Genomic DNA, 26497 nt, shown 5'->3' with positions numbered 1-26497 from the left:
AGACTGAGTTTTTGTAAACATCTATGCAATCATTATTTTATTTCTAAAACGTCAAATGAATAAAATATATGTTTAAAAGAAAAAAATCGACAATTTTTAAAACTGTGACCTGAAACATTTTGTTAATGCGGACTATTACAGTATTTGAATGATAAATAAATAATAATAATAATCCCATATTTATATAGCACCCTTTTCATACACTATCTACGCTCAAATGTGCTTTACAATGCATATATACCTTTCAATAGAATGTTATACACAAAATACATAGGAAATAAATAAAACATTAAAAAGCAACGATATAAAAGGCGTTATCACTTGTAAACAGTCCGTAGCTGTACCTATCCCGATTGTACATATAAAACACGAAAACACAAGATACCATAAATATGCTAGATAAGAATAAACATCAGTTTCAGGGCGTATTAAAATAATAATAATAATGAAATACACACACGCACACACAGCATATAATGTCTCAATTATAATACATTAAAACATTTTTTTTTTTATATAAAACGTCACAAAATGGTACTCGAAAACTGAGACACACAGTCAAAACAGATAGATAATCTTATTGCACTGAAACAGCAAACACGAATGACTGAAATGATAGAAACGAGTCCTGGAAAACTTGATGGAAAAAATGTGTTTTCAGTGACTTCTTGAACGCACACAGTGTTCTACAGTCCCTTACATGTTCTGGAAGGGCATTTCACAATAAACCGTAAAAAAGATCCCAGCCTGTAACTTTTATAATACTTTATAGCTATATGTACACAATGTAGTACTTTAATGCACTTTTACGTTAAGCTTTCGTTCAAATTCATTTGCATTTTTCTGTCTTTCTGTTGTTGATATGTGATTTGGTTCTAATATGGGGTGGGATATCCTAAATGTAAAATTAAGATGATTAAATTATTAAAATTAAGATATTTTGATAAAGTTAATAAACTATATCTTCAAAATATTGCAATTCTGAATGACATTGTATGCTAAGGTATGATTATTATTCATTTGGAAAACTTAGTGTCAATTGGAAATATAAGTTTTAAAACCACACTTTCGTTTAAACAGGAACGTGCATGCACGTGGTATGGCCTATTAAATGTACATAATAATCGAACACAAATAATACTTAAAGGTAAAGAAACACGGAAACCGTTATCTTTCGAGATCAATATTTCAATTGGAACGGTTCAGTTTAGACATGGCTTCGAGGATGATGATAAAATACTTTATATACATTTCTTTGATTGCATGTATAATTTACTTACTATATGCTCTGATCATTGAAGACTACGGTTATGATATAATCAGTTTGCCTTCAGAATCTGTTATAACAACAGCTAAGCATGGGATGCATGATAAAATCAATCTACCGCCAGAATCTGTTATAACAACAGCTAAGCATGGGATGTATGATAAAATCAATCTACCGCCAGAATCTGTTATAACAACAGCTAAGCATGGGATGTATGATCAAATCAATCTACCGCCAGAATCTGTTATAACAACAGATCACCACGGAAGACACATGTGTCCACAGCATTCACCGATCCTTGGTGAGTTTATTGAAATTGTGCTTATTCAAATTTTATTTTCTTGTGGAACTGATTTTTTATTTCAGTTATTTATCATATGAAACGTGCAGTTTTAATTATAGGTATACCATTAAATAGCAGTTAGTGCAATTTCATGTATAAATTCACAATATGTATTCAGATGCACTACTTTTAAAAAAACTGTAAACAAAGGTGGCTGATCGTTTTGTATCTGTATTCATCGGCATGTTCTCAGTCAGTATGATATTTTCCTAACCCCCAAGGTTCAACATTCACCTCGCCTTCCGGGTTCATTGAATACCAGTATTGTACTTTCCGGGTAGAAAAAGCATTGTGATGAACTCAAAATTGTAAACACTTAAATAATGTCATAATTGAAATGGTTATGTGTTGTTCAGACCATAACAACATGTAGTTAATTTTCTAAATTATATCGCTGATATTTCTCCAATATCTTTCATATTCTGGATATCAATAATATTGTTAACAACATGCATTTCTCATTAGTCAGGAATCTCTCGATATTTGTTTTTAAGCAGGAAAACTACACCAGAGAAATTTGATATCGATGAAAAGTAGAAGATATGTGCAATAATATTTTTTGAAATTGAAAACTTTCTATTTTACTTTATCTAGTAAAAATTAAAAATGCAGTTTTATTACAAAGTAATCTGATTTTTTATAAATCCCTGCTGGGCTCGAACAATCGATCTACAGTTCAGCAATCGACATGCTAACCTACTGAGCTACTCAATTAAATCTAAAAGTCAGCCATTATGACAATGTACTATACCTCCTTAATCCAGTTGTATTTAGTTTTGGTATCCTTTTACATGTACATGCAAATATGTAATGTTTTATTGTGCACATTATCAAAGTTTGCATTTTAGATATAATTTATTAAGATATCCACCACACGGTATGATCTGTATATCAAAACTTGTAGTAAAATTATATTTCTGGAAATGCAACTCAGTCTTAAATATCTGTTGTGACTTAATTGTTTTCCCAAAATAAACAAAAAATCCATGCATATTAAGGAGTGGATTAGCTTGAGTTTAAAAGGTATGCATATGTTAGAATTATTCTGATATTTCAAAGTATGTCAGACTCTAAGGTGAAGGCCATGACGAAAAACATTTTGGTACAACAAGACCGGTCTTGTCACAAGGAATACATATGTGAAATATGAAAGCCTTGACACTAAGCATTCAAACTGTATGGTTAAGATTAATGTTTTTGCAGACAGACAGACTAAAAACTATATGTCCCGAATAGCCGATTACGGAGACAACAAAAATATACTCTTTATTGCTTAAGACATACCGTAAATCTGGATATTTTTGCGTCGATTTATTTTTGCGAATTTGAGTAAAAATTCTATATATTCATTTTTGTGTTTTATTTTTGCGAATTTATGTAAAAATAATTTAATTCTTATGTATCCTTGTCTCTGATTGGTCAAATTCCAATTGAGGAACGCAAGTTATTTTTGTATAACCTGGTTTGGTATGGGGACACACCCTCTTGACAACCAGATGCCGGAACTATTTTGTTTTCTCTCTTTCTAAATTTACATCGCAGCACTGTTTTCAGCCTACTATGGAATAGAAAGCCAAGTGTACAATAAGATACTTCGGTTTGATACACATGTTGTTTTCTCGTTGTCAATATTAGCATCTAGTTGTACGCAAATCACTGTTGAAAAACATCTTTCTCTGTATGTATGGTCGAATAATATATTAAAACAAGGATAGTATATTCGAATTAATGATTGCCAAATAAGCATTACCCTCTTCATTTTGAAACACATTTATAACTGGGGGAAAGGGGGGGGGGATTGTTTCAATGCTTGATCCGTCTTTTAACAAAGCAAACAAAAATTCATACGTCACATTTTATCAGATGATGTCAGACACATTGACATGTGGATCGCGATTTGTCACTTGCTCACATATTTTCTTGTGTCGAATTTACTATTAGCGACAACGTTGCATACAAGGGTAATTTTTCATGTAGTAGAAGTTTTCACAGAGTTAAAAGCCACAACTTATTGCATTTTCTGATATTTGAAGATTTATTTTGGGTAGGCCTTAGCAATGCAATTTGGCGTATTTTCTCAATCTGTCGGAGATGAGCGACTTCAAAGTCAATCTCTATCTCTAAAGAGCAGCGAAATACGCATTTCGTGCATAGTCTACACATATTTTCTATCATGACAAACTCCACCTTCGATACAATATTTTGATAAATGGCTAGGCTCGGTAGAGCTAAGATTAAAGCTGGCGACCTTCACAGCTAGACGCTTCGTGTCGCTGTTGCTAAGTGAATAATTGCGCGGCTCAGTTGACTTGTATTTTTCCGAGTTTATGTACTTTTGATCAACAAAGGTTAGCATCTTTTGTCTCTTGCATTAAATTATAAGGAAAGACTTTAATTCTAGGGCAAATTATACGAGTATAACCTGGTTAGGATCAGTTTACGCTTTTTTATAATAAGCGGATTGTAAAGCGTAAACTGACGCAAACCAGGTTATACTAGTATAACTTGCCCCAGAATTAGTCATTCCTTAAACATATCAATCAAAAGGTATAAGTAGCTGACTTCGTTAAGGGTGATATCTGAAAGTTGATGGCATATAAAGATACCTAATACAATTCCACTTCACATGGATAGTTGTAAATTAGTCAGATATTTAATACAAACAAGGCGTTCTTTAAGATATCTATGAAAAACTTGAAATTTCAGTTTACCTGGAATCAGAATGTATAAAGAGCTGACTTCCTTAAGGGTAATATCTGAAAATTGATTGCATATCAAGATACCTAATACCATTCCACTTCACATGGATAGTTGTAAATTAATCAGATATCTAATACAAGCTCAGAGTTCTTTAAGATATTTATGAAAAATTTCAGGATACCAGGAATCAAAAGGTATAAGTAGCTGACTTCCTTAAGCATGATATCTGGAAATTTATGGCATGTCAAGATACCTAATATCACTCTTCTTCACTTTAATAATTGTAAATTAGTCTGTTATATAATACAAACTCAGAGTTCCTTAAGATATTTGCGAAAAACTTGAAATTTCAGTTTACCTGCCATCAAAAGGTATATGTAGCTGACTTCCTTAAATGTGATATCTGAAAATTGATGACATATCACGATACACAATATCACTACTCGCCATAAGTATCGTTGTAAGTTAGTTAAATATATGATATAAACACGGAGTTCCTTAAGGTATTCACACGGATCTTGAAATTTCATTGTACCGATAATCAAAATGTATAAGTAACTGATTTCCTAAAGAGTGATATCTGAAAATTCGTGGCGTACCAAAACACCATCTATCACTTCTTGCCATATGTATAGTCGTAGATTCGTCAGATATCTACTACAAACATAAAGTCAAACATGAAGTTTCTTACGGTATTCACACTTATGTTGAAATTTCAGGGTAACTCGAATCAAATTGTAAAAGTAGCAGATATCTCAAAATGGATGGTATATTAAATGATTGAAGGTCTGAATTCAATCCGTATCACTTTTAAAGTAAACACTCAGTTGAAAAAGTTTATTCGTATTTTGCATTGCAACGTTATGTAATTTGGGATAATTGAGCATGAAATTTCATACGACTCCTCGTCCTCTTTAGAAATAAATCTGATAGATAATAATTTTCAAACTCCTTAACCTTTATTTGGTAGCGAGCTATCAGTAATTATAACTTTTATATTTTGTAGTAGCTGGCTATGAGTAGCTAACTTTTCTTACTTTTAGTAGCTGGCTACTAGTAGCTAACATTTCCTGGTTCAAGTAGCTGGCTACTAGTAGCCAACTTTTCTCTTTTTAAGTAGCCAGTTACTAGTAGCTGGTTACTAGTAGCCAACTTTGCCGATCTAACTCAGAGACGATTCGCACAAAAATACATCTCAAATTATTTTTGAATGCATCATAAGCAGAAGGATAATTCGTACCCTCAAGTAGGACCCGGGGTCACCCGAAAGTAGTTCTTATATCTCGAAATAAATGCGCTTAATAATAAATACAAGTAAAACTCTTATCTGTTAGAAAGGGTGCAAGTGCCTACTTTCTGCTGACTGTCATTGTCGAAGCACAAATCTTTCGCCAGGTAGACATGCTGAAATTTACATTCTGTTAGGAATCCTTTTATTATTGTCTTTCCACTTTTCTGTGTTTTTCAAATGTTTATTAATTATTATTATTATTATCAATCTATATTTCTTTTCCTGACGGAGTGATATTTTTGTTTCAATGCTTACAGATGAATGAATTTCATCATCCTATAAAACCTAAAGAAAAAAGTATGCTATAGTGGGACCATATCGATAATGGAGACTTGTTCCCAGCCTATTGATTAATGGTTCTACAAAGGTTATCCGTTGTCAAAATTATGATATAATGATCATATAATGGTTTCCTCTGGTCACCCATTGATGTAATGGTCATATAAAGGTTACTTCTGGTCACCAATTAATGTAATGGTCATATTAGGGTTACCTCTGGCCACCAATTGATGTATATTAATGGTCAAATAAAGGTTCCCTCTGGTTACCTATTGATGTAATGATCCTTTACGAGTTACCTCTGGTCACCATAGATATAATAATCATACAAGGGTAACCGTTGATCACCCATAGAAGCAGTGGTTATAAAATGATTACCTTTGGTCATCCACTGATGTAAATGTCATATAAGGGTGTCCTTTGGTCACCCAATGATGTAAATACCATATAAGGTTACCTCTGTTCACCCTTTGATGCAATAGTCATATAAGAGTTTCCTTTGGTCACCCATTAAAGTAAATGTCATATAAGGGTTCCCTCTGGTCAATCATTAAAGTAAATGTCATATAAGGGTTCCCTCTGGTCACCCATTAAAATAAATGTCATATAAGGGTTCCACCCATTGATGTAAATGTCATATAAGGGTGTCCTCTGGTCACTTATCGATGTAATGGTCATATAAGGTTACTTCTGGTCACCCATTGATGTAGTGGTCATATAAATGTTACCATTGGTCAGCCATTGATGTAATGGTCACATGAGTGTTTGCTCTGGTCACCTATTGATGTAATGATCATATACGGGATACCTCTAGTCACCAATTTATGAAATGGCCATAAATGGGTTACCTCTACTTCAAACATATAGCCAAGTACCAGGTAGAGTGACCACATGACCAATCTGCTATGTCTGAAATCCATACTTCCCATAATCTCTTATACACATGTTACAGACTCGCATTGTATATGTTTTATTTTCTATTTACAACAATTCTAATGAACAATTACAAAGGCAAACCATAACATAATCTGGACAAAATACACATGGACAATCTAAACATAGCTTTGGATATGATATGGATTAAGGATTGGTGACAAAATGCCCATTTGATAAGAAAATTTACAAACGGATAGACAATTGATAAAAAAAAAAAAAACCTCATTTTATTCTTTGGCTCAGATGAGCTAAATATTTCACTTTAACACTGTTGTAGCATCATAAAATATAATCCATAGTAACATAATTTTCATGTCTGAAATTAATAGTTGACAAGAGGTCACCCCCAGGTACAACATTATCTTATAATCATCTATGAATAAATTGCAAATAAATAAAAGGACGATATTTCAAGTTCAATTTCACTGCATTGTAATTATTATATGCTAGGTTCATATCACAATCTCGTATTTAGGAAAATCGGAGGGATGCAGTTCGCGATAACAGTGACTTATCATTTCTAAAATTAGGCTATATTTTGCTAAGAAATGATGACATATAAATGATCAATAATGACTTCATTTCCCTTTGGTAGTGTGTCATATACATTGTCAGCATTGTACTTTCACTTTTATGTGGGACTATTTTTATAGCGTAGTAAACTGGGTACAAAAATAGGGTGACCCGGGGTCATACTAAAATGAGATGACCCTGAGTCCTATTTGAGTGTACGAATTATCCTTCTGCGCATCATAATGGAAACCGATCCTGAAGTCATTAATTGAAAGACACCTGTATTCCAAACCCGATCTAATTTAACTGCAATTCTATCTATTTCTCGTAAAAAGGCACATACTTTATATGAAATATAGACCCTATTGTGTATATAGAGAAAATCAGCAAAGTAGGCATGGACTTTATTTGTCTAGTATTGACCATTGCACACAACAGAAAAGACTTGAGCCACAATTCACCAAGAATGGCCTATTCTTAGATTTTAATGAGTTTTACAAAAATACTCCTTAGGACGGTGACTTTCATGATACAATAAGACTTAATGAGTTACGGGTTGCTATGGTTTCATATAGAGCTCTGAAGTTGAAGATGTTGGATACCTCATGAAGCCATTTTCCAGTACTTAAAAATGCTAAACACAAAATACACTAGTTCTAATTGTAACGGGGACCGTTACATATGTTCCCCAAACCTCCCTCTTAATTAAAAAGAGATGTCATTGTAAACCTGTAGCAAATAGTCATTTTACTTTAGCCTTTAATTACATGTAGTATGTTTACTATGGTCATTTCAGTACCAAGGAGTGAAAGAAAGCAATGCACGTGCATACACACGCACACGAGTATGATTCCGTACTTTTGTTGATATCATGTAACAGGCATTTGTATCATATACCCACAGTATGAATTTCATAACGTTTCCATCAAATATAAGGCAGTTATAGTGAATTTAAAATCGTTCAATCAGAATTCAGCACACGTGCATGCACGTGCTGAGCAGTAAGTTTAACCACAGCAATTTGTAAGGAGTACCAAGACACATATAAAACCTCAATATCAATATAATTTAATGAAAAACAAAAACGTTATCGTCATATAAAAAATGAACATTCGAAAAATTATGCACGCGCATGCGTGTGCGTTGGTATCTTTTATTACACAGATATAAAGATACACATAATCTACCTAAACTGTGAATATCAACTCATTCGCTTCATAAATAAGATAGTTACAAACGTTTTAGTATTATCCAATCAAAAAGAAGCGCACGTGCATGCGCGTGCAGATTGGTAGTTTTGACCATGCAAATCAGTTAAGGGTCTCAATGTCTATTTATGATTTAAATATCAAACCATTTTAATGAACAACAAAAAGTTAGACCGATTGCAAAGCTAGTGTACACATTTTGTGATGCACGTGCGTGTGCATGCACGCGCGTGCAAACATAATGACTATCATTTTTCATATCTACAAATGATATATTATCATCCTTTTAAGGTTTCATATCGATCCCTTGTATATTCTGATTTTCCATTTTTGTACCAAAATTGCACAAGCACGCACGTGCAGACAAATTGACTATCGTTCTGCACATCTACAAATGCTACACTATCATCCTGGAAAGTTTCATATCGATCCCTTTTGGAGTTTCTGAGAACAATCCCGGAAAAAAAAGTACCGGAGAAAAATAATAATGATAGTAAGAAACAGAGTAAAAACAATATGTTCCCAAACTTTGTTTGGGGAACATAAATATTCTTGAAGAAAAATATAAATGTTAATGCATGATATTGTTTACATGTAGGTGCTGAATCTGCTCAAAAGATAACTATCAAAAATTAATTTTATGTCTAAGAAGAAAAACAAATTAGAATTCGGTTTCCATGACAACAATTTAAAAACAATATAGGTCTTTGTCAATTATATTATAGGGTGACATCTTATATGTTTTAGTAGTTCGTTTATGCCAGCAATTAAAAGCCTTCACATTCATCGTCCACACCGTTTTAGCCATTCTTTAGTCTGAACGGAAGTCCTATCAAGCTATATTTGTACCAAACTTCAAACAGAATCTGATAGGACTATACCACCACTGCTAAGCTTTGACGTCAAAATATATTGCCCCGTTGTAAATAGATTTGTCAGTTTTGTACCAAATTTTAAGAAAATGACGTCACTATGATACTGAAAAACCACGTACAAAATTTGATTTATTTTCCCACTTTCTTTGGAAATACAGAGACTTGGTACATAGTTTGTAATGATTTCCATCATCTGATTTCCTGACTGCCCCTGGTAACCATACCTTCCACACATACATATATCATCTTGAAAAAGTAACAAATAGTACTACATGTACTATCAAAAAGGAGGAGGGGGACAGTTGCCCAATATATCTTTACTTTGCATGAGTGTGAAAATAAGTTACGCATAAGAAATAAAAAAAATCTTGGGTTTTACTACCGTTTTCAAACTATGTGTAGGGTCCATAGAATTTTATACTTTCTGCTGTGATATTGAATAAAAGGAACGCAAAATGCGTTGATACATTTTAATGATCACTTAGCAATATATCATCGCTCTAGATCTCCGTCTAATGAATCTAATAGTTGAATGCATTACATTCACATTCTACACATGCTGAACAAAGAAACCATTTTATAAGACTATTTTTTATTCATATTGAGCATCCTAAATATCATTCATTTAATATATTCAGATATAGTTGCCCGTGTTTTAATCTAAAGAAACATTAATCACTGAAAGATTGAAAGAGGGTGTTGCACAAAAGCGGGAATTTTCCCTAATCGGAGCTCCGTGCCAACATTCGTAACATAGAACTGACCTTCATTCATATTTATAGTCATTGCGCATTTGCCATTTAAATACCTGAAGGATTCCCCAGTACTAGGGACAAGCCTAATATATTGTATGTGTCAATACATTATACATGTAGTCTAAAGATAATTTTTGAAATCGTGAAAATTAAATTGTCTTCTTTTTCCCCCGAGTATCAGATACAATGTATACGGTTACATGTTACGAGTGTATCAAATATTTAATATTCTATACTACTACAGTGCAAAAGCTCTTATACTCGTATGTTTTATTTTCTACAACCAACAATTGGCAACTGTAAATGACTCTGGCCACAAAACAATATATGGGAAGTTTAATACGCATTAATAAAATTCAACATTATTCAAAGTACATGCACCTGTAAAAATTGATTCAACATAGCAATTTGCTACTGGAATACATATAAACTCAAATTGTTTAACGGTTATTTACCTCGTTTGGCCTTAAAGTTTTTCTTCCAAAGCTTTGCAAAGTTCACAACAGTTTTTTGTAAAAGGCACCATGCCTTTGTCAACAACTTTCATTCAGAAAAACATACAAGTTCTCTTTAGCAGCCTTGACTATCAAAACACAGGTATTGCATGCCGTATTCGGCGTGTTTGTTGAGAGTCTTATTCACAAACTAAACAGTGTCCAGGTTGGAAGCTTATTTCAAAATCGGAACATGGTAATAAACAGCGATTTGACATGAAACATTTATAAAAACTAGAAGCGTGTTTCAATTAAGAAAAAAAAAATTAATAGATGGAAAAGAAATGTGAAAAAAAAATATGTTCGTGAGGGAGTCGAACCCGGTCGTTTAAAAAATAGAAAACATCTTACAGTAACATTTAAGAGTTGACAACCTTATCCACAGAACCACGCAGTAGACTATACATTACTGAGGAAAATTAACGTACAGGTGAAGTTGAAAATAATACTAGTGAAGTCGTTTCGATTTTTTAATTTGCAAAAAAAAAATGCCCTCGTGAAACAAAATTTCAAAGCGACAGTTTTTTAGAGGAAAATTCGAAGAACGTGCTTATTCTAAATTTATTTTGTTTCACGGAGGCACTTTTTCTGAAATTCGGGGATACCCCTCCATTTTAACGCTAAAAATCATATAAATCGCTTATTGCTTGATTTAAACTCGAAATATTTTTGCTAATTTTGTCAATAAACGTCTTTTAAACTTATTTTAAAAAATTATTGAATAAAAACATACGTTCCTATTGGTTTTATCATATATTTGAATAACTTAAATCTTTCGATCTTTCATGCAACACCTTTAGGGAAATTAACATGAGACGTGCAACACCTTCTTTTTGGGGATGATTTTTCTTGATCCGCACAGTCCGCTTTACCGATTCCGCTAAATGCCCGGTCCCACTCGTCGAGGAAATTCTAACAATTTCATCCTGACATAAAACTGCTTCTTGAAACCAAATTCCTTGCCGTGGTTTGAACTGTCATTTCTCTATATTTTTCCAAATAATATTTGAAATTATGTAACATTATTACGATAAAATTTACTAACCAAGTAAATGATGTATATGCTCTGAACTACTCGGTGAATCATGTAATCAACGACAAACTAATTTAAGATATAAACGCATGGATCCATGCGATATATAAAATACAAGGCCCAATAAATGATAGAGTTGATCATAAGTATAATATTTTTATCGCAAGTAAAGCTTCAATAAAGGTTCTACAATCAAACATTTTATCAGGACAGTATAGCCTTAAATGTATATAGTCTAACGTACGTGTAGTTTCCAGAGGGATGCCGATAGCTTTTGACAATAATGGCCCCGATTCTGCATTTCCAGTATTTTACGATTTCGTACAGGAAAACAAATTAATATCAATTATTACTTTGGATTGGGAATGAGTCCTGTAAACAACAATAGGCAGAAAAACTCGTGAAAAAGCACCCCCCCCCCCGCACTGATTCTACGTGCCTGTTAAATCATGGTACTTTTAGAACAATGATTTTAATTACTTTTATTATGTAATATGTCTTAATTAAAAGAAAGAAGTTTTGATTATTAACTATTATGAAAATATTCATAAATTATTTATTATATTTCATTTTCTATTAAAAATTGGATGTACATGTTGTATTGGATCCGCCGCTTATTTTAACCTAGATTAACCTCCCTGTATTTTCACAAATATAGATCCCCCCAATACTTCATTCAGATGTATTGAATAAACTAATTGATTAAAAATTATGATAAGTCTTTACGAAATACATTATGTATTTATACTAGCATTGTTACATGCATGTATAATCATTTCTTATTGCAAGCAAAAATGAAGAAAAATGATTTATGCAAACATTCATAATTAAAGCAATTTTCACATTGTACACAACCTTCATGCACATATTGATATCAGCTGTACGGATAATTCCTCTTACGCGATATTTAAAAAGACATTAGCTTTCGACAGATCGTAAACCTTGCTGATAGTTTTTTTTTTCATTGGAAAAACTATCTTTTGATGCAAATTTTCCTTTAATTGAAAAAAAAATCTTCCAGCGAGGCATACGTAATAGATGAAATATTGGCTTAAAGTTACAAAGAAGGGGTGAAAATCCGGAAAAATCAAGCACATCTATGGGTTTGACTTTTAGTTGCAAATTAATCAACATCTGGTTTCCTAAAAATAAAGTGACATGTGATTTGAGTAAGTAGTCTAGATTGAAATCAAAGACAGAAAAAAATGGTAAAAGACACTTTACATTTCAACCCAAGCGTAGGCCATTACAGGGTGTTCGTGGCTCGAGTTCTTTGTGGAATACCAATACAACACATCTTAGCAAACCGACACAAATGCAACACCAATCAACAAAATATTTTTTAATCAAAATGTTTAAATACCGGGTCACCTACATGTAATTAGAATATGTTAGTTTAACCCAATGTTTCGCTGAATTAAGGAATGAGTTATGATAATAGTAATTCATTTCAGAATAGTCACAAAATCACAGTTCACAGTCACAGTTCGATTGCACAAAATATTTTCATATACTATGAACACAACGGTAACTATGGAATCAGTTGACTTGGTGTGCTCAAACATCACATGACTGCGAACAGGTAAGCCAAGTTAGCAGTCATCCCACCAATCAACTGACAAACGACCAACCTCGCCTACTAACAACAAAGGAACCAGGATTCACTCTACCATAAAATATTCAAATCTCCTTGTCAGTTGTTGAGGACTACATTTCCCAAATCATCTGACTGAACACCATTAAGCATAAAAAATTGTAATCAATATTTTCCCCATCAAATCTGGGTACTTAATGCAACTTGAAGACGGTCCATCTCCATTGCTTCATTATTGTGGGAAATGGGAATACCTCCACTTTCATGATGTATTTGGGGTCAAACCAAAAAGTCTTGGGGAAAGTACTGCTTAACCAATTGCAGATAGCTACGAAACAGTGAAATTAATATGTTTAGCGGAGTGTTTTTCACTCCAATAGCATTGACCCCCCCCCCCTTGTAGGGCAAAAACTTCTGAAATTGGTCAGATATCAAAACAATGAAAATTAGATAAATTAAATTCACCAATTTCAAACTAAAGTACACCGAATCCCCACCGTATAAACAATCTCCAAAACCACATTGGTTCCACCTTACCTGGAGCAAGAAGCCATGAAAGAGTGCTTAATGATGGATGGCCCAATAAACTATACTGGAACATCAAAGGTTTCTGCAATACGTTAAGTATGTAGAAAACAGGCAACAAAATTTATATACAAATTGATGCCATGACAATAAACCACGATAACTACGTACTTATACCTTAATACAATTCAGAACCACACATACTTACCATAGCCACTCCAGGTATACATGGGCAGTTATTGGACTGTACACCTTATTATGCGTATCGAATATATGACTCAATGGACACTTTGGATTTCCATTGCCTAGCTTCCATAAAGGAATTTTAGAGACAAGGAAGCAAACCGCTGGTAAGACACGAAATATTTTACACAGCAATGGACGCAGCGAATCTATGGACTTCTTTTACCATCCCATACTGTATTCGTATTTTAACTCCACGGGGTCATAACTTCGCGGATTATCATTTTAGGTATAAAATTCCGCTGAGTTACATGTGACTTACTTGATATTAGCTTACATACTTTAAGTACGCTGATATGAAATTACGCGGCGTTTATATGACTGCGGACCTCTTGGAAATAAATGCTTTGTCAAAGTTTAAAAAAGGGTATGATCCAAATGTACATCATCACAAGTTTGAATTTTGCCTTTCACTGAAAACTAATAGATTCGATAAATGACCTACAGGCACCAGAAGAGGAACCCTACTTGACAACTAAGCCGCATATGACTGATTGCTTTACCCCTGGTGGTCAAAGTTACATGTAGGGACAACCAAACTCTATCAACATTTTTAGAAATGAACAGATCCTTGTTTCATAAAATATTTTGATATTTCTAATAACTGAGTCATCCAAAATAAGGGGCCTCCGTGGCCGAGTGGTTAGAGCATCGTGCTCAAAATCACACGGCCTTTCATCTCCGTCGGCGCGGGTTCGAAAGTTACCCAGTTTACTTTCGGAAGGTCGGTGGTTTCTTCCCAGGTACATTGTATGTGGGTTCTCTCTTCCACAAATAAAAACTGGGCGCCACCATGTAACTGAAAAATTGTTGAGTGTGTCGGAAAACATCAATCAATCAATCTACTCGTGACAGGCGTTGGCACGTTAATAACCCTCACTGTTTCAAACATGGGTACTAAGCATAGATCTGAATTTATGGTGCTTCATTTACCGATGGCGTCTCAATATGAGTGAAAGATTCTCGAAGGGACGTAAACATACAAATAACCACGCAACCAATCTTGTGGAATTGTGGCGGATAAACTCTGTTAGTGTCAAACTTCAAAACGCTGTCGCTGTTGTCAAGATTGTAAATCTGCTGCATTATTGTGACCGGTCGACAATAGATCTTTATTCCTCCTAGGCACCTGATCCCACCTCTGGTATGTCCAGGAGTCCGTGTTTATCCTACTCTTAATTTTGTATTCTTTATAGGAGTTATGAGATTGGTCACTATTTGTAATGTTCACCTTTTCATGATACGCTAGATAATTATGAGTTTAATTACTGAAATATGTCCCATTCCATTAGTAGGAAAATCACCGTGAGATACAATAGAGTTTCACGCATGATAAAAAAAATGGCTTAGGATGAAACTGTACAGTCAAAAGTTAGAAAGTGAAAATAGGACGGGACATTTAAAAGATCTCCTCCAGATTCAAGAAAACAGAAAACCCGAAGCTTGTTAGAAACATTGTATTCAAGTATGCTCATACCATGATCCCCAGGGGCAGTATAGGGCTACTATATGGAACCAAAATTAACATTGGTTATTTTAGAAGTCTTTAAAACTTTTCTCAAGAATCACAAGACTACAGACTTGGCAAATAAGTTGATATGGTAATGTAAATTGAAAATGCAACCTGACATTAGATAAGATGTTGTCTGACGTGTTTCACACAATACCTGATCAAAATGTTTGGCTTACAGCGGGTGTGACCTGCCGACAGGGGACGGTTACTTCTCCCAGGTACCTGATCCCTATATCTACATTAACTTATTTGCCAGCAGCCTGTCTCGAATTAAAATATAGTTCTACTTGAAGCAAAAAGAAAAGTTTACATTTGAGGTTTATTTGCTAGAACAAAACTAAAGTGAACAGAACACGGAGAAAAACCTACATTTTTTTTAGCTTACCTTAGAAAAAAGAAACTATGTCAATAAAACTGTAAGCAAGCTTGTAACTGATAATTGTATTGTTACATCCCAATCTGATATTTTGTCAGAAATTGATTTTTTTTTATAAGACACTGTACTCAAGTAATGACTATAATTTACACGATGTGGAGTTGGATATCATCGTAGACACTTGCAATGTAAATGTTCTAAATAATACTACTTCAAAGGAACTTGAAGGTATCATCTCCAGAGAGGAAGTCCTTTCAACTCTTAAAACAATCCCTGGAACTGATAGTTTTTCTGTTGAATTTTACAAATTCTTTAGGATTGTTTTTTTTTAATTAAGATCTCTTACTTATGGTTTCTTATCTGTTGAATTATAAATTACACAAAACAAGGAATAATTTCTATACTTCCTAAGGAATATAAAACAAGAGAGTTTCTTTAAAAAAAAAAATGGCGTGCAATTTTGCTTCTTAATTTTTGTTATAAAATTGCCTCTTCCTGTATAGCAAACAAAATTAAACAAGTTTTAGACTATTTAATCCATGACATGGGTTTCCTTCAGGGTAGATTTATTGGAGAAAGCACTCGTGTTATATATGATGTTCTCCCCAGCATTTTTGAAAGACATAAACCAGGTATCATCTTGTTTATTGATTTTAAAGTTTTTTATTTTAATTTTGGTGCAGACTTATTAAGTATGGTTCCACGTAAAAATCAGGCAAAATCGCATTTTCGTGATAATTCCATGTTCATGAAATGAACCCAAACTTAGCATACTAACTCACCGTAATATGTTTGGCAAATATACAAAGTAGTTTTGATTTATTTTGCCTTGTTCCAAAATTATGGACAGATAATTATGAACATGGAGAATTCACGCTTAGTGCAAATCTATACAAAACACTACTTGTAATCCCTTTGAAATCTAAAAACAGCAAAGCAGGTATGAAAATATATCATAATATAACATTAAACAAATAAAAAAGGCATGCTCTGAAATAAATATTTTTTTTGAAAGTTTCAATATAACATTTTAAAACCTCTCTGAATGTTTCGATTTTAATGCAATTTCGGTTATCGTTCTTGAATTTAACCTCGATGATCGCTAGGGGCGCTGCTTTGTCAACACACTAAGTGCGCGGAATATGGCGGATCCAAAACTGAATGCCGTGTAGGACAATATTCCGACAGAGTGTGAACTACCCTCAAGCCTCCTCTAAAGGAAACGAATATATTTACCTTCGGAGAGTGTCAGAAATACATTGATGTATATGGAGTCACTGAAGATAGAACGTGTGTGGAGCAGCCGACAACGAAGACCGAGCAACATGTCACCAAGTCGGCGCATTCCGGTAATTTCAAATGGTGTGATTTACATATTTAATAAGTCAAAATTCGCAATATTTATTATTCATGTTATTACTAGCATAAAAATCATAACGAATGTTGTATTATACAATGTAGCATTGTATGAGACGACTGTGTGCAGATGACACCCACTCCCTTGTTTCAAAAAGTCATACTTTCAACAGTTACGCTATGATATGTTTTAGGCCTAGGCTAGTCGACGGCATGTTTCATTTGTAATGGTCTGCAATAATAGCAGACATCTACGTATCCTCCACACAAACGCCTCTTGTCTCAGATAGAAATGTAGATTATGCCTAACTGAGGATCAATAGGAGTAGGTATCATCTCAAAAGAGTGTGGTTTTATGTACTACATGTAGATTTCAGTCGAATTTGCATATAAAAATTTAAGACATGATATAACTTTGTGAGATGCAATGTAAAGTACATAATGTGATCCTACCCTTTGCAAGTCACAGACAGTTAAGGTTAGGTATCCGGATTAGCATGCAGGAGGTACCGGGTTCAAATCTCAGAATGGATGGGATTTTTTTCTTCAATTTATTTTATATACACATCATTGTTTTTTCCTTCAAGGTGTTCTATATAAACACACACAAATTTTTTAAATATTATTTCATATGCACAAAATCATTTCTTTTAGTGGTCACCATTCAGCTCTTGACAAATCAGAATTCATATTTTAAAAACATATGCATACTATTAGACATATCAAAGAAAATATTTAGGGTCTGTAGTTTTTTAAAGAATTCCATTTTATTGTAAAACAATTCATAATGTTAATTTATATCTTGACATTTTTATTAGATATCTATTATATTACTATTTAAAGTCTGCCTCAATCTGATATGGTCATGGGGACTGGTTAATGTATGGGTTCTTGAATTTATATTTCTAATAATAATATATAAATATAACAAAGATCAAGTCATTTAGCTAATGTATATTTCTTTAAAGTTTTCACACCAGCATCATGGAGTGTCATTACCATCACTACATGCATTGGAAACCTCTGTGGTAAATACATGTAGCACATATGTACCAATGAATCTAAAGTGTAAATGTTTTAAAAACCTCAAACTTGGTAGAGTAGTATAATATTATATAATAATCCTGATATACAAGCACTATATGACCCCTTCTGATAATGAGGTCAAAGTCAACCAACCCCCAACCCACCATTATAGGAAAATATTGGTCACTCAGAAACCAGACTCAAAACCTGATACAGCTGTTGCCCTGACTAGTACCCGAACCTACTTGTCACTGATTTAGAATATTTGGAACACCTTCTCAATGCCATATACAAGTTTCTTTAAGCATTTCTTGTTTTCAAAAGTTTTATATGCTGTTTTAGTATTTTATTCTTTCTAACTACATGTATAATTTAAAAATCAATGTGTACTATGACTACTAGGCTCTGAGTCGTGTACTTTATTGAAAGTTTTATGATATAAAATGTTCAAACATTCTCAAAAACTAGAGAAATATATATTATATACATGTATATTGAGGAGAGAAAAATAAGTAAATTCTTGTGTCCTGAAAATCAGTGTCTATCTTATTGTATTGTAGGTCTGTGCAAAACCCAAGGATATACTTAAAGTGGTAACAGGAGGAAAATCAATCAAACCAAGTGAAAGTACAAGACACTATTACAAAAGGAAAGCAAAGGAGTCCATAAATTCAATGTTGAACATCAAGACAGTCTAAAATATTGAATCCAAACAAAATATCAAAACTCTATGAAGAAATAAATGACAAATTGTCAAATAAACATGAAAGCATTCTTATATATGGTGTTTTATTCAAATTATTTCAACTGAAATTCCTAATGTACCTAAATTCGAAAGGGAAACAACTTATGAAAAAATTAAACACCAATGGGTTGAATTGTGTAATGAAGTTGTGTTGACATGCAAAAATACATGTATAATGTGATGCATCATAGAATAGCTCAAATGATCTATTTTATGCAATTATTGGGCTCTTCACCCACCCCTTTCTGGATGGAGAAGGTAAATACACGAGTCACAAAACCTCCATTCCCACCCTTATATTTTTTTCTGGATCTGCCTCCGTTTTGTAAATATGTTCGTAACAAATATATTTCTGTGCTCATTTGTTCCTTTATCATGTTTATGCCTTGTTTGGGGTTACACTTTTAAAAAAGTATGATTTTGAAATAAAATTTTTAAGCTTCAAAGAACTCTTCCGCGTACATCTTTCAGTATACAGTTTATAAAGGATCTAAACCTACAAGTTGCAACTGTTAAAAAATCTTATAGATAATGGAATGTATTGATGAAATAATTAAGAATTCATTTTCATTTCACTTTACAGACACTAATATCTACATGGATTATGTTAAACAGTTGTTTTGTCATCTGAAAGCAACCTGTAATCATACTTGGTAAAAGATAGTGCCATAGACATGATAAATGAGTCAACTTACATTTTTTAAACTACATTATTGAATTTTAAAACAATCCCATTTCTACATTACATGTATTTTCATAAAATTATATAAAGTCAATATAAACTGTCCAAATTTTACAATATTAATGATACAAATGTCTGCAGTTTCTGTTCTGATTTTTATTTTTTCCTGAACAAACATATATATTATACGACTGTAAAAACGTACATTTCACTAAAAGTTTTTGTTCCACTCTTACAAAGGATTCATAAGGAAATCAAGTGCTAAAAAGTTTTATTTTAAAATTTGAGCCATATCATGTTTCTAGAATTGTTAGCCAAAGTTTAAAATGTCAAGATGCTTTGTAATAAATGTATTAAATTTCATATTACACAGAGCAAAAATGAATTCAAAAAAGATATTTTCAATGAATTATTTAGGGTAAAACACAAAAGTTGATAAATTATGTCTTAATGTTTTATCATAGGATTCCCTTGAACATGTTCAATGTATTTTCAGTTTTGTTTTTCTAAAGATATACGTTTTTAAAGAACATGGGCATTCATTCTCTTTATACTTGGGACTAAAATGCCAATCTCTTGTTATTCGAGCAACCTACAACGTACGTCGTTGACCAGCCTCACAAGAGTTGTTGATAGGTGAATTTCAAAATGAAAAACAATTGCCAACCAAGCATTTTTTCTTTAATCTGTTAATTACCCACAAACTCACAACTATCCAGCCAAAAATACTTGCAAGTTAAACTCTCCATTCAGTGCAAAATATCCTATAAAGACCGGTCTAATAAGTTGTTTACAAAAACCTGAGGAAATCTGAAAGAAATGGGTTAATAATAAACGGACTTTCGATCCCGACCCAAAATGCTATGCATCGTTTCTCGCATTTACATCTATAGACATATCATTATGGTATGTAAACACATAAAGAAGATCATTTTAGATATTTATAAATATGATAATTACTAGAACATGACAAAAAAGTGTGCTTGTTGAATAGTTTGTAAGTAGAAAAAAATTTAAAAACATGAAAATATATTATTTTCCCGCCATTTTTCACAATCTTCATATTTTTTTTTCCGAGTACAGTAAAAACTTTCAAAAAAAATATTGGGTAAAAATTATTCAATAGCATGTACTTCATCCGTCTAATTATAAAACTTTTTTGAAAGTGTTTGCTGTTTCGAGAAAAATGGTCTTAAAGTTGGAATGTTTTTCCGTTAGAAAATCCTTTCGTTAACTACAGGAACGGTTACCATGGTAACACATAACAAATACTCACTATGACAACAGAAATTCGTAAACAGTAGCCTTCTTCTTCATTTTATATAAGCCATTTGAAAATGTATGATCTTTTCATTTAACAAAACCTTTAAGAATATATAGCATTTTTATGAGTCAATTTTGGTCAAAACATGGGTATTCTATTTTTAGTAACACAGCTCTGTGAAGGTGCGTCATATGAAAAAAATATTATCACCGAATGATTTCCTATAAACAATGTTACTATATATATAAGTATCGGCTCGATCCCTGACGGTCGACTTATCACCCTCTGCCTGATTTTTACATGGAACCATACTTAAAATGGGTTTCTGTATTATAGAGAAAAGCTAAACTCTGTTTTTACAGAATAGCATCAGATTTCTTCTTGATAGGACGAGATTGTCGTTAAGGGGACCTAGTCTTTCCATATTTGTTTAATCTGTGTAGAAATTATGGGACTCATGAATAGACAGAATGAAAACATGAAGGGGATAAGGATAGAAAAGAATAATGTTTGTTTACTCCAGTATGCAGATGACATGCACAGTACTGTTTTAGATGGTTCCGAAAAAAATCTTAAAAGTGCACTTCATTTGCTTTTCCAATTTTCAGGATTGAAGCCCAATATTCATAATTGATTGATTGATTGTTTTCCGCCATACTCAACAAATTTTCAGTTATCTGGTGGCACCAGGTTTTTATTGGTGGAAGAGAGAACCCAAATGCAATGTAACTGGTCTCTATCGACCTTCCGAAAGTAAACTGTTGCGAGCGGGATTCGAACCCGCTCCGACCAGAGGTGAGAAGTCGCGTGATATTGAGCGCGATGCTCTAACCACTCGGCCACAGAGGTCTCTTTATATTGATTGATTGATTGATTGAATATTGTTGAATTGCTCGAGAATATTTCACTCATATGGAGACGTCACCACTGCCGGTGAAGAGCTGCAAAATTTAGGCCTATGTTAGACGCTTATGGCCATTGAGAAGAGAGGGAGCTTTGTCTTGCCACACCTGCTGTGACACAGGACCTCGGTTTTTGCGGTCTCATCCGAAGGACCGTCCCATTTAGTCGCCTCTTACGACAAGTAAGGAGTACTGAGGATCTATTCTAACCCAGATCCCCACAGGATGAGGTCCTTTCATAAAACGAAGGCTATTTGGATAGTTTCAAAAGCTGGTTCTAATGAAACACTGTGTGGCAATACTGGTCTTAGCTGGAATACACAACCATTTACAATTCTCGGTATTCATTACATATACAGCAAACCTTGAAAATATGGAACAATTGAACTTTGATAACAAATTAGAAAAGATTCAGAAAGAGATATTACAATTGTCAAAAAGAAAAGATTCCATCTTTGGTAAAAAGTACATTGCTCTCAAAACTCACTCATTTACATGTATATGTACTTAGCATTCTGCCTAAACCAAGAGCACAATAGTTAAAAAAAAATAGAAACTATCCTATTTAAATTCATCTGGGATAACAAACCTCATAAAACAGCCAGAAAAACATTAGAACTACACTATGAATATGGTGGTTATAAAATGATTAATTTAGACATTGTCATAAATCCCTGAAACCCTGGTTTAGGAGAATGCTAACTTCCAAATCCTTGTGGACTTTGTTATTTACAGAAATTGCAGGTTGCGAAGTTACACAAACGTGTCATTTTGGAGTAGGCTATATCAAACAAAAATTGAAAACAATTTCAAATCCCCTTTTTTGGGGAAGGAAACACTATCTTACTTTGTAGACTTTGTTAGTATTTTTACATCTGCAAAGAAATATAGCATGCTTTCAGAACCATTGTGGTACAATGACAGGATTAAGGTACAAAATAAATTCTTTTTAATGAATCTCTATTTCAAATGGGAATCCATGTGGATTCAGATTTATTTACAAATTTTGATTACATATAAAAGCATAACAACGTTTCTGTAAAATTTCCTTTCACTGTATATGAGGGATTTAAGTAGGCAATTTTGTATACAATACCAGAAGTGAAATCTCTGGATCCCACTTTAGTGGTAAGACCAGCTCATCATAAATTTATAAAAGTTTTATGTCAAGATAAGAAGGGTTAAAGAAGAATATATGATTTCTTTATGTCTCAAGTACATGTTCAACATTAACCTGCTTGTGAGAAAGTGCACTAATCTTTTAACACTTTGAGATGATTTTAACTGGAAACAAGTGTATACTAATCTGAAATGCTTGACGAAAGACACAGCCCTTAAGTGGTTCCAGTATAGAATTGTGCATGGAATTTTGGGAGTAAAAATATTTTTCAAAGATTACTGACAACCAACTTTGTACACTGTTCAAAGGACAAGAGACCATTAAACACTTATATTTTGATTGTAATAATCTTAGAATAATTTGGACGATTTTATCCGGGAAAAAATAGGCAAAAGAGTTATGTTCAATGCACGGAATTTTTATACTGGTGATGTAGATAAAGATGTTAGTTTAAATGTGATTATTTTATTAGCTAAGGTAATTCCACCATTCTAGAATTATAGATTAAATCTTTTATTTGATTGTTGATTCTTCAAATAATATATTTTAATAAGAAATAAAAATGATAAAATAAGAATGTTGTGGTATTAATAAAATTGTTAGCACAATATACTTCTTATTAACGTCAGAAAATTGCAATTTTCTTTAAACAGCATTATCAAATTTTCACAAAAACTGGTTGTAATGATATAATAGTATTCATAAATATTTCATGAAACTGTTTCTTTAGAAAAATATACAAAACGTTGGTTTAAAACAAAGGAAATCTATCGCATAATGGACTTGACAAATAATTTCATGAAAAGAGTTATTGCCCTTGGATTCAATATTTTGAAACATATAATTGATTATTCATATATAACTTAGACTTTTGAAATATTTCACAAGATTTTTTATAACTATTGAAAAAGACTCCAACAAAATTTATATTTCTGTCATTCATAAATCTTATTAAATCATTGACTTTGCAAAATCTTATGACGTCACAGAAGGGTGGAAATACCTTAAAAATATATATTTCAAATGTCAAGAAATTAAGTACTATTATATTTAATGACGTCCTTTCATATTGCAAAACTTATACGGTACCAATTTTGATGCACCAGATGTGCATTTCGACAAATAATGTCTCTTCAGTGATGCTCTCTAGAATTATTCACCAGAAAGGAAATTGTTCTGGGACGATTTGTTTGAAAATAGATGGTCAGAGTGGAGATGCCTCTCAAATAATGTCTAAGGCTATATTGTTATACATTCTGTGTCCATGTATTCTTTTTTCTTGTATACATGTGCGAACAGTTATGATATAACCCCTTCCGTCTGTATCTGTATGTGTGGAAGGTTGATGTGTACATATGAAACTGATGTTGGAAAATAATATAATAATAACTAGACACGATCTCGTTGCAAGTAAAGATTAAATCTTCCGTCCGATTTTGGGATGATGGAACTCCATTTTCTACACATTCTTTCGACGGCCGGAGAATTTAAAGAAAATTCCGTTGAAAAGGGGGGGGGGTAGTAGAATACAATCCTTGATAAGATGTGTTTGTGAAACATAAATGCCTCAGATAGTGGCCAATTCCAAAGATGGTCAAGGTCACAAGGACAAATATCTTGGTACCAGGAGAAAGTTCTTGTCACAAGAAATGCTCATGTGAAATTTGAAAGCTCTAATATTTACCATTTAAAAGTTATGACCAATGTCAATTATTTTGAAAGAAGGCCAAACTCCAAGGTCAAAAATGTTGGTACCCACGGAAAGGTTTTGTCATTAGAATTGTTTTGATGTTTTCCGCCACACTCAACAATTTTCCAGTTATCTGGTGGCGCCCGGTTTGTGTTGGTGGAAGAGAGAACCCAAATACAATGTACCTGGGAAGAGACCTCCGAAAGTAAACTAGGAAACTTTCTCACTTACCGGCGCGAGCAGGATTCGAACCCGCGCTGACCAGGGGTGAAAGGCCCTGTGATTTTGAGCGCGATGCTCTAACCACTCGGCCACGGAGGCCCCTTGTCACAAGGAATACTCATGTGAAATATCAAAACTCTAGCACTTACTGTTTAAACGTTATTAGCAATGTTAAAGTTTAAGACAGAATGATAGACAGGTTTAAAAACAATATGCCCCCGATCTTCGATCTCTGGGGCATAAAAATATAAACTATTGTGTTAATGCACACTCTGCATCAAGGAAAATCATGCTTGAGTTTTAGACACATTTTAAAATATTCCAGTCAATGGGTTGGATGAGTATGAGTTACCACACCTATACTGGATTCCTAGACTTCATAAAAATCCTTGCAAAGATACATTGCTGGATCCGGTAAGTGTTCTACCAAGCCCCTATCTTTGCTCCTCACGAAAATATTAACAGTTGTGAAGGAGAAACTTCAAACGTACTGTGCGACTACATATTATAATTATTTTATTCATTTATAAAGCGCAAAATTACATGCGCTGTGCAATGTTTGTGCTAATAATAAATGATAACACACCAATAAAAGACCTGCAAGAGCTATAAAGTAAATGATAAAACAGTAGAAAGACTTTTATTAAATAAAACATGGTATTAAGTTGATAGGTGGTTAACTTTGACTAAACAAGATACAACTGACACAGAGGTAATTGCATTCATATACTGGATCAAAATTCAGTTTGCAAGAGATTGCACATAGATTCCATGATACATTAACATTGCACTGAATATTACATTCACAAGGCATATTCATGCTTGAACAAGAGAGTTTTTAGGTTCTTGCAGAATGCTCCATGTTCTTCAAGCTCTCGAGGTTCCAATGACAGTTTATTCCACAATTGTGCGCCTTGTGCTTTTATGGCTCTTGCACCGTATTTCTTTGTTGATTTCTTCACTACCAGTTTCCATAGGTTATATGATGATCTCAAGGTCTTATGTGGCTGGTAAACAGGACATAACTCTCTGAAGTATGCTGGTGCTGAGAGAGAGAGAGAGAGAGAGAGAGAGAGAGAGAGAAAGTGTAGTGACTTATTTATGGTTGTCAGCACTTTAAACACAACACGTTGCTTTACAGGCAGCCAGTGTAGTTGTTGAACTACCAGCAAAATATGTTGTCTGTAGCATGATCGTGTGAGACAACGTACAGCGTTGTTCTGAGCCACTTGTAGTCGGTGGATGGAGCGATCGGTTATGCGCAGCAGGAGGGCATTGTGATAGTCAAGGTGGGATATGACTGTTGCATTGATGACCTTCACACACGCTTCTTGGATGGGATGGTGTTTCACCTTGGAGATTTTCCTTATGTTAAGTACATCATCCTTACCACGGAGCTGACTTGTATTTCCATTGATAAGGTGGCGTCTAGGGCAACACATATGCCAGAGGTGGTGTAAATCAAATGTAGATTCTCAAAAATTCTAAAGAACTTTTAGTAAATTAGAAATCACAAAACTTTCCTCAAATCAACAACACCAAAAC

The 26497-nt window shown here is 33.4% G+C and overlaps 1 protein-coding gene across 6 annotated transcripts in view; it reads left to right on the top strand.

The window, feature by feature from the left end:
* Positions 1–1126: 1126 nt before the first annotated feature.
* The window catches only part of LOC130046572 (beta-1,4-galactosyltransferase 1-like), a 69258-nt gene continuing 43887 nt past the window's right edge, over positions 1127–26497 (top strand). For 5 of the 6 annotated variants that reach the window (XM_056156783.1, XM_056156820.1, XM_056156792.1 and 2 more), the window contains exon 1: positions 1164–1568. In XM_056156783.1, the coding sequence (XP_056012758.1) occupies positions 1214–1568 (355 nt within the window). In that variant the 5' untranslated portion in view covers positions 1164–1213. Of the gene's footprint in view, positions 1569–26497 lie in introns of all 6 variants that reach the window. The other variant, XM_056156774.1, reaches the window with a different exon arrangement.

Source organism: Ostrea edulis, chromosome 1, assembly GCF_947568905.1.
Source record: "Ostrea edulis chromosome 1, xbOstEdul1.1, whole genome shotgun sequence".
In the NCBI taxonomy this organism is placed as follows: Eukaryota; Metazoa; Mollusca; class Bivalvia; order Ostreida; family Ostreidae; genus Ostrea; species Ostrea edulis.
The sequence above is the reverse complement of the archived record's forward strand: the minus strand, read 5'-3'. Positions and strand labels throughout refer to the sequence as shown.